This window comes from Balaenoptera ricei, chromosome 3 (genome assembly GCF_028023285.1).
Source record: "Balaenoptera ricei isolate mBalRic1 chromosome 3, mBalRic1.hap2, whole genome shotgun sequence".
NCBI lineage: Eukaryota > Metazoa > Chordata > Mammalia > Artiodactyla > Balaenopteridae > Balaenoptera > Balaenoptera ricei.
Genome location: NC_082641.1, coordinates 54,909,894 through 54,924,374, shown reverse-complemented (window position 1 = coordinate 54,924,374; position 14,481 = coordinate 54,909,894). Strand labels below are relative to the sequence as shown.

General features: G+C 45.4%; 1 protein-coding gene across 2 annotated transcripts in view; it reads right to left on the bottom strand.

Moving 5' to 3' along the window:
• The window catches only part of PIK3R1 (phosphoinositide-3-kinase regulatory subunit 1), an 86,507-nt gene extending 72,437 nt beyond the window's left edge, over positions 1 to 14,070 (bottom strand). Inside the window, exons 1-2 of one of the 2 annotated variants that reach the window (XM_059916518.1) lie at positions 13,869 to 14,070; positions 2,256 to 2,975 (exon numbers count right to left, since the gene is read on the bottom strand). In XM_059916518.1, the coding sequence (XP_059772501.1) occupies positions 2,256 to 2,589 (334 nt within the window). In that variant the 5' untranslated portion in view covers positions 2,590 to 2,975; positions 13,869 to 14,070. Of the gene's footprint in view, positions 1 to 2,255; positions 2,976 to 12,921; positions 13,222 to 13,868 lie in introns of those variants that run through there. The other variant, XM_059916519.1, reaches the window with a different exon arrangement.
• Positions 14,071 to 14,481: the final 411 nt, after the last annotated feature.

Below are 14,481 nucleotides of genomic sequence, written 5' to 3'. Positions count from 1 at the left end.
AGGGAGTAAAAAGGAAAAAAAGGCGAAAGAATTCAATTTCAGTAAGAAGAGAAAAGTACTATCCTTTCTCACCTTCACATAATTTGTCCCTGCAAACACTTTTCAAATAAACACACCCTCAGGCAAAAGAAATTAAAGCCCCACAGGTTCCAACAAATAAGTCTGTCCTTACAACTACTTTCCATATCAATTTGACATGCAACTAGCAGGAGCTGTTGAATTCTCATTTCATAGGAATCATATTAAAATGAGAATGCAAGATTAACATTTCTAGAAAATCTAATATTTAGTACCTCAACTCCCCACCCAACCCCCCATACTGTCTTTTCAACCTTTCAATTGCTCCTAATTTCTCATTTATATTCAGGCCTGCTCTAATACTTTAATGCACATTACCGCGGGTCTCTTTCTTAAACTCTGCTAAAATATTTCATTTTACTCTTTCTATGTATTAAAAAAAAAAAAAAGAAAAAGATGTTAAAAATCTCAGTTGTTACCACATTACGTGAGAAAGAAAGCGTTATAAAATAGCTTAGATCCTACAAAGAGAAAATCATTTTTAAGGAAACACTTGCTTTTCCGTATACTATACCCAAATGAAAATATCAAATGCAATTTTTGTTTAGAAGCTATTTTTACAAAATCTGTTTGTCCCTAATCTTGACAAGGTACCCCTTTTAAATAATCTTTTCTAACCTGACTCAGATATTTTTATAAGTCTGTAATCTTTTGTATGCCAGGAGAAATTATATCATTTTTCCTTTTGAATTAGCCTACATATTAGGAAGTGTATCTAACTTAAAAAATCAAAAGTCAAATTAAAAATATGTAGTTTGGTAGGAAAAAACAATTATGTATATACCTCCCCTCGGCTAAGTGAAACTATGCAAGAAACACAATGGTTGACAAAATTATATAATTTTATATATATATACATATATATAAAATGACAAAATTGTATATATATTACATATATACAAAAAACTTTCAGAGTCAAGTTTTTTTGATTCATCTAGAAAAAAAACTAACTTTTGCTTTTGAACTGTCAAGTAAAACATATCACTTGAATATTATTTCTAAAGTACGGTATAATGTTTATAAAACACGTATCCCTTTTGGGTTGGGATGGGAAGAGAAAAGCTCTTGCCTTCAAGTATCCTTAGTGAGTTCTTCGACATTTATAAAATATTCCCAATTCCATTTACCCTTGCATTCTGCTTCTTCATTCCCGGTACTTCATTCATTTGTGCTAAAATAAGCCAACATTAAAGAAGACACAATAGTAACAGGATCTCTTCCAGAAATACACTGTGATGCCCACAGTCAGTTTTACTTGACACATACCACCGCAGTTGAGTCCACCCATTTGAAACACATCTTTCCATGCCTTTCTCATTCTCTGGGGAAAAGATTATACAGGGGGAAGGAACAATGCTTGAGATTTACCAGTGAAGAAATGAATGATTTGACAAGGCTGTTAACAGCAAAGCGGAGTAAAAGGCTTGCCTCTGTGTGAAACTGAACAGAAGAAATACCTTAAGGAACAGCTGTGCTCAGAGCTGAAGTGGGGACCATCTCCAATGAACAATGAGTGGGTTTCGGATCAAGGTGTTTTCCATTTGAGAAAAATATTCAGTGATTTTTTTCTTATGAAGGCCAAGCACACTATTGGCATTAATGCTACAGATGACACTACCCAGGCAGGAAGAGGACTCCCTGTGCGTCTACACTAACTACAGGATAGAGTTTCAGCGTCAGCCAGTATTCCTGGAGAGGAAACCAAGAGGTAGACACCAGATTATAAAAACAATGGTTTCTTCTCCGTTGAGTTCTGTGGTCATTTTATTACTCTCTCCATTTTCCATGCAGATCATATTAATGTTAAATATACTTACATCAGACTTACCCTCTACTTTCCCAAAATGATTACTTAGGTATATAATACCAGTTACAAGAATAAGAATGCAAAAGGTGTTTAATTCCATGGCAACTCTAATAACAGTGTTGAGAGACACTAGCTGAAAAGGTTCTCAGATATCATCACCCTAGTTTTATAACAACTCTCCACCCCACAAACACAAATTTCTAGCCATGTAATGATTGACCAAACTTTCACGCACCATACATAAATTCAGGTAAAGTTGCCAAAACAACTTCTGCCCAGAGCGTTTCAGCCCAGCTCAACCAACGTGAGACTTTTCCTTTAAAAAAAAAAAAAAAAAAGAATCATGAAGCAATCACTCATCAATACTGACCTTGTTGCTCACTGTCTGCTTCAGTTTTTGAAGAACCTGGTGCAACAGGAAGGGGTCGAGGTGGCCGGGGCTTTGGTGTGGGCGGTGAGATCTTTTTCCTTCCAATGTATTCTACGTAAGTTCCCGGAAAGTCCCCCCTCTCCCCCGTGGTCTCGTTATAGCCATTTAACCAGCCGATTTCTTCAGGCCTGGCTTCTTGTCCATCACTGAATCCAAGAGCTACTAAGGACCCTTTATTCACAGTCAGTACGTCCCCCAAGTGCAAGTCAATGTCTTCTTCCCGCTCCTTTTTATAGTCGTACAGCGCCCTGTACTGGTACCCCTCGGCACTCATGGCTGCAGACCTGCGACCATGCGACAGCTGAGGCCGGCTGCACGCTGCAGTCTAACCTGACGTTTCTATGGAAAGTGAATTCAGAGAGTGTGTTAAGATTCCTAATACACGTCCAGCAGGGGATAAAGGATAACTCTCCAAAGGTTTAAGAGGAGAGGTGATTGGCCATCCGGCCGTCCATCTGTCCTCCATCAAGGGTGTGACTGAAGTCAGGGCTCACTTCCTCTGTGGCCGCAGTCTTCCCACCGGCTTGCTTTTCAGCAACTCGTCAACACATTGACTCGGGGCTGACTCTCCCTTCGAGGCCCGATCCTTTCTGACACTCTTGTCACACTGTCCATCTGTCATCTGATTTGACTATGGCACACACCACACGCGAGCTGCACCTAGCAAAGGGAAAACAAGACTTATGAATCAACGGCACACTTGGCCATCTGTGTGAATCTGAATTTCGACTTCCATTCAACAAGTACTTAATCAACCTGGCAGACATACACAGGCCAGTATGCTTTTGCTAGACATGGTATACACAACAAAGATTAGTGAGGCAGGCAGTCCCCGCCTTCTAAGAACACTCGGCAAGGTGGGAGGGATGCTGGCATGTGGCAACATCTCAGAGATAAGACAGGACACAAGGAACTATAACACTAGGTAAATGTCATAAGAGAGCAGAGACTGAACGCTAGGGAGTTCAAACAAGGGAGAGACCACATCTCACTGCAGGCATCTGAAGACAGAAGAGAACGTGTGGCATGATCTTAGGTACAGGTGTGATGAAGCACATGTCATATTCTGGGAAGATGTAGAACAGGCAGACCAGTATGTGTGAAGCCAAAGAGGGAACATCACATCCGGGTTAGAAAGATAAGCAGGGGTTGTATAACAAACATCAAACACGCCCGTGTCGAGTTTATGAGTGATGTAATCTACAATGGGGAGCTGGAAAAAGGCTTGGAGAGAGGGGAACAACAAGACCAGAGCGGCACTTGAAGAACCTCAATCCAATCCTGGTGCGTGGAAGGGACTGGCGTAGGGACAGAAGAGGAAAGCCATGAAAGGTGTTTTGCAGCCATCTGGGCAAGTGGCCATGAAGGCGTGAACCAAAGTGGCAGCAGAAGGTACGGAAAGGGGAGGACTGAAGTAAGGGAGAAAGAAGCATGTGTGGGACGTGGCAATGCTGAAAAATGGATCAAGAAAGAGAGAAGCACATGGTACTGGGTACTGGATCCTGGCTGGGGAGATGGACAGACTGCAGCATATGAGAAACAGAGGATGGCAGAGAAGCCAAGAGGAAGGGGCTCTTCCCAGGCTGGAGGGCTGAGCCAAGGTTCAAGGTACTAGCTGACTGCTGGACCTTAAAGATCATCCACTCGGCCAGCTATTTTAGAATTCATTTCTGCATGACCTGAGATAATCAAAGAGATACACTGACCTGTGTGTCTGTTTAGCAACATATTAGTATTTTTAAGCCAAAGAAATAAAGACACAAAACTCAGTACATAATAGCAGAGCATAGGTCATTTTGTTGGTACCTTACAAGCAAAAAAGTAAAATAGGAAGTATAAATTGTACAGAAAATACAAGTACAAAATAAAAAGGAAAAACTTCTCTCTCTCTCGCACTTTCTCCTTTATCCCAAAGTTGATTACTATTTTAATTTTATATTGATTCCTTTCTTAAAAAGCAATAAAAATGATATATATTTTTAAAAAAAAGAAGAAGAAAAAGAAAGAAAGAGAGAAGCAAAAGGTGCCTGATCCTGAGTTCACAAGAAGAATGTAGCTACCGATATCAGGCAAAGGGAAGCCAGGAGGCCTGATGGGCTAATGGTGATGTTGGGCATCCAAATGCAAGCGTGGGTCGTTGAAAACCTGGTCTGTGATTCAGGAGAGGAAACACACCTGAGGTTTGGTAATCAGCTGCAAATAAGGCAAGGCCAAGCTCAATGGCATGAAGGAACTCAGAGGAAAAACATTAAAAGTAAAAAAAAAAAAAAAAAAAAAAAAAAAAAAAAATCCAAGGACCCAACATCGAGGTTCAAGGAATGCCACTGAGAAGTGAAAGTCAAGGTCTGAAGACAATGCAATGTCCTGGAAACAAGGGATAAGAAAGAGGGTTCAGGTAGGAAGAGGTGATCTCTAAGACTAAATCCTGCAGAGGCCTCTGGAAGTGGGAAACAGGCAGGGCTAGGTCATCTGGGGCTTTTGTCCATAGTGGAATCATCACGGGCTTGAGAAAGCCCACTCTAGTCTAGTAGTATTGGGGATAGTAACCAGAGTTTAAGGAGCTAAGGAATAAAGAGAAAGTAGAGATGGCTGCTGCAGATCACTCTGTGAAGATAGCTCAGTGGAGGGGGAAACGGAAATGCAAGTTTTTTCTTTTTTTTTTTTTTTAACTAGGAGAGGCAGAGGGCTTAGAGAGTCAGAGGCTCTTTAAGTTAGAGAGGCAGTAAGGCAGCTTGGATAGCCGCTAGAACAGTAGAGAACAATGTGCACACGGACACACTATGCGCTCCGTTCATTTCTCCACGTTATCTTTGTTAGAAAGAGGAAAAGCAAACTAAAGGTTTCAGTTAAGCTGGCTGAACAATAAAGCAATAAAAACAATAGCCTCACAATTTCGGTGTGCTATGTCAAAGAGAGCTTTTATAAGTTTTCAAGAATGGAGCCCTTTAGAAGTTTATTATTATAGGCACTCTGCGGTGTAGGCATCTTAAGAAGCAAATCTAATCACAGATTAATTGTTATGCTGGCATTCAGAAGTGTAAAGTATTCAACTTTACATGGCTAAAGCCTCTTAGCTGTAATACAATAACGCTCTTAGAAGAGTTACATATTAAAAGAAGGAAAAACAAACACTGGAGATCTTTGTGTAGCAAGAATATTAATTTGCAGTAGTATTCTACTTTGTATTTCAGTTGGCAGAGAAAAAAAATTAAAGCAGCCAGTAGAGCATATGAGAAAAATAAACTATGTTATGTTTGAAGACAGCCTCTCCTTTTGCTAGATCCAGAATCAAATTAAATATTCACTGCATAAATTCACAAGAAAATGTAGAACTAGCAAATCCCATTTTTAGTACTAATGTACTGTTACAAATGAGACACAGAACATGAAAATTTACATATCCCTAAATGCCTGGAAACCAGGCAATATGCCTGAGAATAATTTAATTCCTCCAAATCTGCCTTGAAATTTTTGTTAGCTTTTCCTGGCAATGTATGTTTTTTTGGAAAAAAAAAATCCTCAACTAGTAGGCTGGGTAGATCTTTCTGGCAGCTGCTGTCTATGGCTTCCTCTATTTCAACAACCCAGGAGGCCAGTTTGGTGAGATTCTTAACAGAATAGGGAGTATAATAATTCCTCTCTCTCCCTCCTACTCTGTCCCCCTCAATTCCTCCTCTCCCCGCTACACGGCTCTCAGCATCTGCCAAGCCCTGCTCATGGCACACCTATGTAGCTATGCATGTCCCTCACCAGGGGACGCTGCAGTAAGAAAAGATCCAGGTCTGCTCAAGGTTTTACAAACCTAAGAACTGTGTTTACATTGGCCTGAGGCTAAATCCCTGCAAGGAGACAAAGAACCCTGAGGAACCCGAAGACTTTAGCAAGACCAGACTTTAGAGTAACAATTCCCGCCATAGATGCCGGAGATCTACCTGTCTCTACAAAGTCCCCCTCCCTCACCGTTTGTAAGAACCACCTTACTTTCTGTGCAGAAGAATCCTGTGCAGAACTCTGGGCCCTCAACTGACCAAGAGAACCCCAGATCTTCTATGACTCTTGGACCATAAGCAGCACACACCACTCTTATCTTCCGGGACTCCACCGTCAAGGCCGGGAAGACCAATCCAAACAGTCCAAGGTCAGCCATGATTCGGTGCCAATTAAGAGGGAGCGCTGACTAGCCATGGGGTGGTGAGTGGAGCGCATCCCATGGGGATGTGCAGAGAGGCCTCGGCTAGAGGGAGGAGGAGGAGGGCGGCCCTCCCCTGCTGCACACTGTACACTTTCTCCTGACGGCCATGCCCATTTTAATGGCTGCCACTGTTGTCGTCACCAAATACTGGAAGCTATAGGTGTATTAACCCATTCAATCATCACCATCGAATATTCAGTGGGAGCTATAGGTGTATTAACGTGTTCAATACTCAAGGTAACCAAGAGATGGGTACTATCAACATTCTCACTTTACATAGGAGGAAAACGAGGTGTGGAGAGTTTAGCATCTTGGCTGTGATATCTCGGCCATGATAACACTCACCAAGGGCGAGGTGTAACTAGAGTTCAGATCCAGGCAGTCTGGCTCCGGAGCCACCACTTTTAACACCTTAGAACCTACTGCCCAAACTCAGCTGGCTCGGATGCCCCAGGGCGGCCCAGATATGTCCATGGGGTCAATGGTGCAGATTCCCTGCTCGCACACTCTGACCTCTCAGATTTATCTTGAAGGTCTGCTTGTTGCTCTCTGTGACAGTGGCCTTACCGACAGTGCTTGTGGCTCTTTCACAAAAACACCTGCACAAAAAGAAGCCATTATAACTCAGCAGGCGTGCCCTCAGTCTGAGACTTAGCAACTTGGACCACGCAGATTTTCTTCCAAAGAGACTTCATTAAGATGCATCCTTGCTGGGGCTTTCCTGGTGGCACAGTGGTTGAGAGTCTGCCTGCCAATGCAGGGGACACGGGTTCGAGCCCTGGTCTGGGAGGCTCCCACATGCCGCGGAGCAACTGGGCCCGTGAGCCACAACTACTGAGCCTGCGTGTCTGGAGCCTGTGCTCCGCAACAAGAGAGGCCGCGACAGGGAGAGGCCCGCGCACCGTGATGAAGAGTGGCCCCCGCTCGCCGCAACTGGAGAAGGCCTTCGCATGGAAGCGAAGACCCAACACAGCCAAATATAAATAAATAAATAAATAAATAAACTTCTTTAAAAAAAAAAAAAAAAGATGCATCCTTGCCAAAGAAGTCCATGAACCAGTGAATCAAAGAATACTGGGCACATCACTTCTGGAAGGCCGCCCTCTTCTGGAATCCTGCCCATTTCTGCTCTACAAGCTTCAGCTTCTGTCACCTACATGCTTCTTGGCATCTATGCCCCCTGCTGCTACCCCAGGCCCCTCACCGCACAATTTCTAACAGCTCAGCTCCTCCCTGGGGGTGTAAGTGAAGCATCGTCCACAGTCACCAGGGCTATCACGTTTAGAGGACTGGCAAGTTCTCTTTTGTCTCACCCTCAAATTTCTCTCTCACCCACAGAGCAGAAGACTCAGCAGACCGGGGCACTGGTAGCGCCTAGATCACTCTCCTGTGATCAGTGCGGAGCCGAAACTACATGGTGCCCAGATTCACAAGCTCACCCCTCCAACCTCTTTGGCTACATACACCTGTTCATTGAAATGTTTCCAGCCAGCTTCAACAGAATTATTTCCACAGTTAAGATTTTTATATGTGGATAATCTAATGCTTTCAAATAACCAAGGCAGTTTTATGACGTATGCTCCAAGACAGTACATAACCTAAGTTACTGTAACAAAAGGTATAAAGGAGTCCTAGGAACAAATAACAAATTAACTTACTCATACAGAACATCATATGCAACAGTTCAAAAGTTCCTTCACGGGAATTATTTTGCTCCTGTCTTTCAAGCCTTTCAAAGACTGCCTGCAATACCATTACTCGGAAGACAGATTTTTCTCTCTCTGCTAAAACACCGACCAATTCCCATTCTGTTCCTCAGAATAAAGTTGTTTCTGATGCTCGACAAGGAGCAATCCATGACTTTTTAATGTACAACTGCTTGAAAGTAAATTTTCAATTTAAACCCTCTAACCCGCAGGCGTTTGGGCAAAGAACCAAACAAAATTCTTTGAAAAGTCCTCTGACTTTGTTGACTTACTCCTTCCCCTTTCACAAAGGACGGGGATTTAGCAAACTTGGTGGGGAGGCAGGAATAAAGGATGCTTTCAAATCACTTTAAATAAATCAAGAATATAACCTGATCGTGTGATTCTATCCTGCCATGAAGTCAGCAGTTTGGCCCTGGGTCCCAGCACAAAATGGACTTTCAATCCAGCTGCAAAGCTACAGAGAGGTTCCTGGGCCCCCAGACCTATAATTCACCTCTCCATCTTCAGTGTGGTAGCTCTGAGTAGGGCAAGCTCCCTAACTAAATTCACACAGCCTTTTTAAAAAACAAAATGCACAATTCATTATTTAAAACTCTTTTTACCTTTCAAAATAGTCTCCTGGAAATCATGAAAATCAAACTGAACAGTTAAAATTTCCTACTAACATAATGAATTTCAAGCTAAAATGATGGGCTCAGGGTAAAATTTTATGGGATGTTAATTTTACCTCAATTAAAACAAAATAAAATGATGGGCTCGGAGGAAGCCCCAAGCCACAGTCCTCAAGTATCTCCATTCATTTTTCAAACCAACCAGAACGTGTCCCAGGCTGCCGCGCTCAGGGCTGGGTCTGCACTCTGGGGAAGCAGGGCACCTAGGGCACAACTCCTGCCCGCAAGCCCTCTGGGGGTTGGGGATATGGGGGTGGGGGGACAGGACAAGCCCCGGTCAAACAACAAGGACACAGGGCTCTCCAGAAAGCAAGGTGATGGGATAGCGGAGCACTGCCGAGGGGCAGAGACTCAGACCCAGCTGGAGGCAGTTCTCAAGCTCAGTGGTCACCACAGGGAGGCTGTGGCTTCCAGAGCCTGAGCAACATATTCCATCACCCAGAAAAGGCCATGGGATGGACCATTCTAGTTCTCTGCATCATCCCGGGGAAGAAGCCCTGAGGAGGCGGCCATGGAATGCGAGGACTAAAGCAGACAATCTAGAGTCCCCCCTCTTGTGAAAATACAATGCTACTGTGTAAAATTCTTAGCAAGAAGGTGAGTAAAGCACTGCGTTTCACACTCAAAGATGTTTGTCCCCATTGGTGCCTAAATGTTTGAACTTGGGCAAGTTACTTAAACCTCTCTGTGCCACTATTTATTACGAAGATTAAAGAAAGTTATTTATACAAAGACTGCGCTCCATGCTTGATCATTAGAGCTTAATTAACAGCAACATAGTGCTTATTAGGGGCCAGGCACACTTCTTCCAGTTTTGCATATGTCAACTCATTTAATCCTTAAAACCATCCCGGGTATGATTCTCATCTCCATTTTACAGATTGGAAAATAAGCACAGAGAAGTTAAATAATTTGCTTAAGTCACATGCCTAGTAAACCACAGCTATAGTAGGATTATTGTTACTACTATCATTACTATTAATACTGATTGCCACTTACTACCACTTATAGAATTCATTTTAAAACCAGAACATTTGCCAAGAATTTTCTTTTGCACTGCTTCTAAATGCTGCAAACTCTACTGAAAGAATCCTCAAGCTAGCCAAAATAAACCTCTCCACTGTTTCTTTAACTCCTTTTCAGAGTAAATAGATAGACAGATAAGGGCTGCTCGTGGACTTTGCCCATCTAGTCCTGAGGCAGAGGGTGGCTCTATAGAGGTCAGGGCAAAGGAGACCTGGGAGGGGCCAGGGCTGCGTGAGAGGGTGGTATGAGGCAGGGGGTGGAGTTAGGGGACAACACTCCTCTCCAGCAGGGTTTGGTGGCTGGTCCCTAGCTGCCCTCAAAGAGAAAAGGTGACAGCGCTCATGCAGTCCTCCAGGGACTGAAGGCAGCAGCGTCCTCCTGTTACAGCCCTAGATCCTGGGGCTGGGCGCCGGGGCCAGATCACTGGGGGTCCAGCGCAAAAGGAGAGGGGCAAAGCACTCCAGCCCGGCCCAGGCACCTTGCTTTCTTCACTCTCTCCACCCACTGCTGGAGTCTCCTCACTTTTGCTGGACTCCTGTGATCGCAGTACTCGCAGTACTCTCTGGGTGATGGTTAACATGAAAACTATTTTGATTGCAGGCGCCTGGGGGTACGTATTGGATTTACTTTAAGGAAAACAATGTTGGGAGGATACAATCTCCAAAGATGTTTTTATTGTAGATTTTTTTTTTTTTAAAGCAAAAGGTACACTACACTCATTCTATCCTTTCAAATAAATAAATAGACAAAACCCCTAACATCACCCAAACAGACAAGTTTAGGAGTAATTACATAGTCTATTTTCAGCTGCTTTGGCATAACGTACATGAAATGGCCTTTAATTGCCACTCTCTTAAGCAAGTAATTCCAATAAGAGAGTTGGCAGAACCATGGCAGGTAATCACATTAGGGTGTAGGTGGAGGAGACGGGGAAAAAAATCAATAAATAGGATGAATATTTTTTAAATTAATTACAACCTAAGTTTTTTATTAAAAGCTGTTATATAATTGATATTATGCCTTCTAAGGTAAAAATGAAGTGATAATCCCTTCCTTCCATTGATAAGTAACTTCTTGTTTTCTGAGGGCTTCAGTAAGATGCTCCATTCTCTTGCCTTCACTGGCAAATCCCTGTATCCTCCAAAAGACAGAAGAGCTGTGGGGGGCCCGTCTAAATGTATAATATACTGAAAAAGGCACTTCCCTTTTTCTTCTGCATTGTGTATGCCCCAGTTGTGGGAGAATTAAAAGCAAAACACCAAATGCAAACATGATCTCAGCTTTCTATATTCTACCTGACCATGAAATCATTTTATTTTCAATGTGCTCACTGACCATCTCTCTATTCACTAAAACTCATTTTGCATATGACAAAATGCAACTCAATGAGAGCTGAACTAGAATTGTTTCTGTTTTAATGAGCATGTGGACAATCTTTCAGAGTGGATGCCTTTTTAGAATACTCCCTTGAACTACCTAAGAAAAAAAGGAGATTCTGACGAACATATTAGCCTAAGAATACGGGGCATTCATGGAAAATTTTAATTAAATATATGGGCAACACTCTTAATAACACAAAATTTGAGTAAGTGGAGCAGGCTTGCACTGAAGATACCAAAACCCTTCAAAAACTAGCTTAGGTGCACTTAACACTTCGAGCAAATAAATGCGTACTACCATCATCACTGTCAATAACCAAAATACGTATCACCTATGACTTATTGTATCACTTCTGTTTCCCAAAACCAACTTAATGTTGTGGGGATTTACTGTTCTTAATAAAGTGAAATTTAAAGAAACAGCTATGGAAAGACAATATAATTAATCAATGGGAAGTGAAATGCTTTTTCACCTTGGCTATCAGCATCACAGAGGTGAAAAGACACAGTGATACCATCATTTTACAAAAACAGATAAAACAGCAGATAGTAGTGTGTACAATGCAAATTATCTGCTATGCAACTGACAAGAACAGGTCCCAAATCAAGCTGAAAGTTAAAAAGCAAATGCACATCACACTTTGAAAGCCAGTATCAGATATATAAAACTTTCTTCCAACCACAAAAATCTATACACTTCTATGGAAAAAGTACAACTCTCTAGTTGCAATTGTCATATAAAAGCTGAAGAGGCCAGCAGTGACATAACCCAACACTTCTGCAAGGCAGAGAGCCTCCTCCACCAGCCTTTCCAGTTTAAGCCTGATTCTGAACCAAACACACCTTCCCAAACTGAAGAGGGATCCCCCGAAAAAATCGCTCAGGGTATTTTCTTTGTAATGACCAAAACACTTGCTTCCCAAAGTTTAAGAACTTTTGTTTCTAAGAAAACTATCATCTATGCTTTTTAAAAGCTGTTTATTTCAAGGCAGTGTAATCTATCAAAAAATTATGGCTAGGAGGGTGCTTTTTTTTTCTCTTCCAACAATAAAAGATGTTTGTGGCCTTCTGTGCAGAAGTCACCAAATTCCTGATGATTTGCCCCATTACTGATAGCCTGTCTCAGAAATAAACTTGTCTTCCTACTCTGACCTTTTCTAGCTAATACCTAACCATCTTTTAAAGCTGCCAAACGCAAGACAAGCTAATGAAATATTAAAAAACAAACAAACAAAAACCATTCCACATAACCCCTGGGTCACTTACTTTGTGAATGTCCCGCCTAACAACTAAAACTCCAGCCCCATCACACTGAAATGACAATCTTATGCTGCATTCAAAACCCGGAACTGCTTTATCCATTCGTACTTCGCACTGACAAAGAGGAAAAGAACTGAGAAAAAAAAAAAAAGCCCCCCAAACCCCTATCACTTCTAAAGTCACAAAACCCCCAAACAGAGTAAACTCATACTCAGATACCAACAGTGCTGCAGCTCCACCAGGGATTAACGGTATAAGTGAGACCCTTCTGATCTTAACTGCGCCCAGAGAAGCAGAAGAATTTCCCCAAATCCAGTCCACACACATTCTGCATTCAACATGTAACAGCCATTCCGCTCACACCCTTACATTTCATGATCGAATTCTGGTTACCAAAGTACATTTCTGCACTGGAGCGGTTGGCCTGAGCTTTCCTGTTCTCTTTGTCTTGTGATCTGCGGGGCAGTTTCTGCCCTTGGGAAGTGAGTGTGAGAGCTGTGGATTCCAGACAATTCCCCACGATCTTTCAGCTCGGGTTTGCACGCTCTCTCGCTCTCTCTAGCCGGCTCCATATTGCTGGGCCGGTCCCTCCAGCCTCGCCCCGCGTTACAAAAAACCTGGATTTCCGGGCTGTTCCAAGACCCCATTAAGTCTGCCTCCAACAACCTGCCCAGGCCCGGTCGGCACCACACGCCGAGTTAGGGTCCCAATGACCGGCCGCCCCGAGGCGCACTTCCCCCACCCCGGAAGAGGAGGGAGGCGAACTTCGGAGGGCGGGGGCTGGGGGCTAACTCCGGGGACCCCCGCCGCCCCGCTCGCCCCGGAGAAGGGCCCGGGCAGCGACCCGGGTGCAGCCGGAGGGCGCGGGGGAAGGCATAGCTCCTTCCTGCTAACGCAAAGGCAGCGGTCAGGGCGCTCTCCTCTGCTGAAAGGCGCCGGAAAACTGCAGCAAGGCGACAGTGGGGACCCACAGAAGCGTGAGGTGACGGAGGGGTGGCGGAAGCCCGAGTTCGCCTGCAACTCCAGGGACGAATGCGCCCGGCGGCGCGCACAACTCGCTCGGAAGAGGACTAGGGAAACGGGAGCCGCGAGGTGGCCGGGGGCACGCAGGACGCTGGCCGCGAGGAGGGCCCGCGGCTGCCCGGCGGGCGGGAGATGCCGGCGGCAGGGAGGACGGCGGCCGGCTCGCTTCCCCCGGCTCGGCTCTGCAGAAGGAGAAGCGGCTGCTGGTGACAGGAAGAGAGCGGCGGTGGCCGCGCGCGCACGCACCGCCTCCCCCTCCGGAGCACACACCCGGACCCGCTGCTGCCGCCTACCTCCCCCGCCGGCCGGCTTCCTTCCTCTGCGGGGCCCAGGCTGCAGCGGCAGCCTCTTGCGCGCACGGCTCCGATGCGCCCCTGACCAGGCTCCGACCCGCCGGTCGTTCCCGACCCAAGCTCGCCGTCTCCCGACCCGCTCCCCGCCGCCCCGGCCGCGGCCGCCGCTTCCTCCAACTCCGCTCCAGATGCTCGCGACTCCTTTCCGTGCGCCGGCAGCTCCAGCGCCCGGCGGCCGGCCCCGCCTCCGGCCCCGCCCCGCGCGCCCCGCCCCCGAGCCCGCGCCAACCGGCGCCCGCGTCTCCGCCCCTCTCCGCTGGCCCCGAGCCCTCCGCCTCTGCTGTTCACTTTGCGGGCCCCCGAGCCCGGCGGCCAGCGGGGTGGAGCTCCAGCCCTGCGAACCTTTCCTGCTGCCGGGCTCGCCTTCCGCCCCCAGCCGCGGGGATGCCCTGGGCTGCCGGGCCGAGCGCTCTGGCTTTGCGCCCTCCGGGCCGGCCAGGCTGCTGCCCGCCTGCGGCCGAGCCGGCTGCCGGGCGTCTTCGAGACCAGAGGCGGCGGGTCAGGGGAAGATCGAGGACAAATTCCGACTTAGAAGCTGCGTCTCTAATCTCAG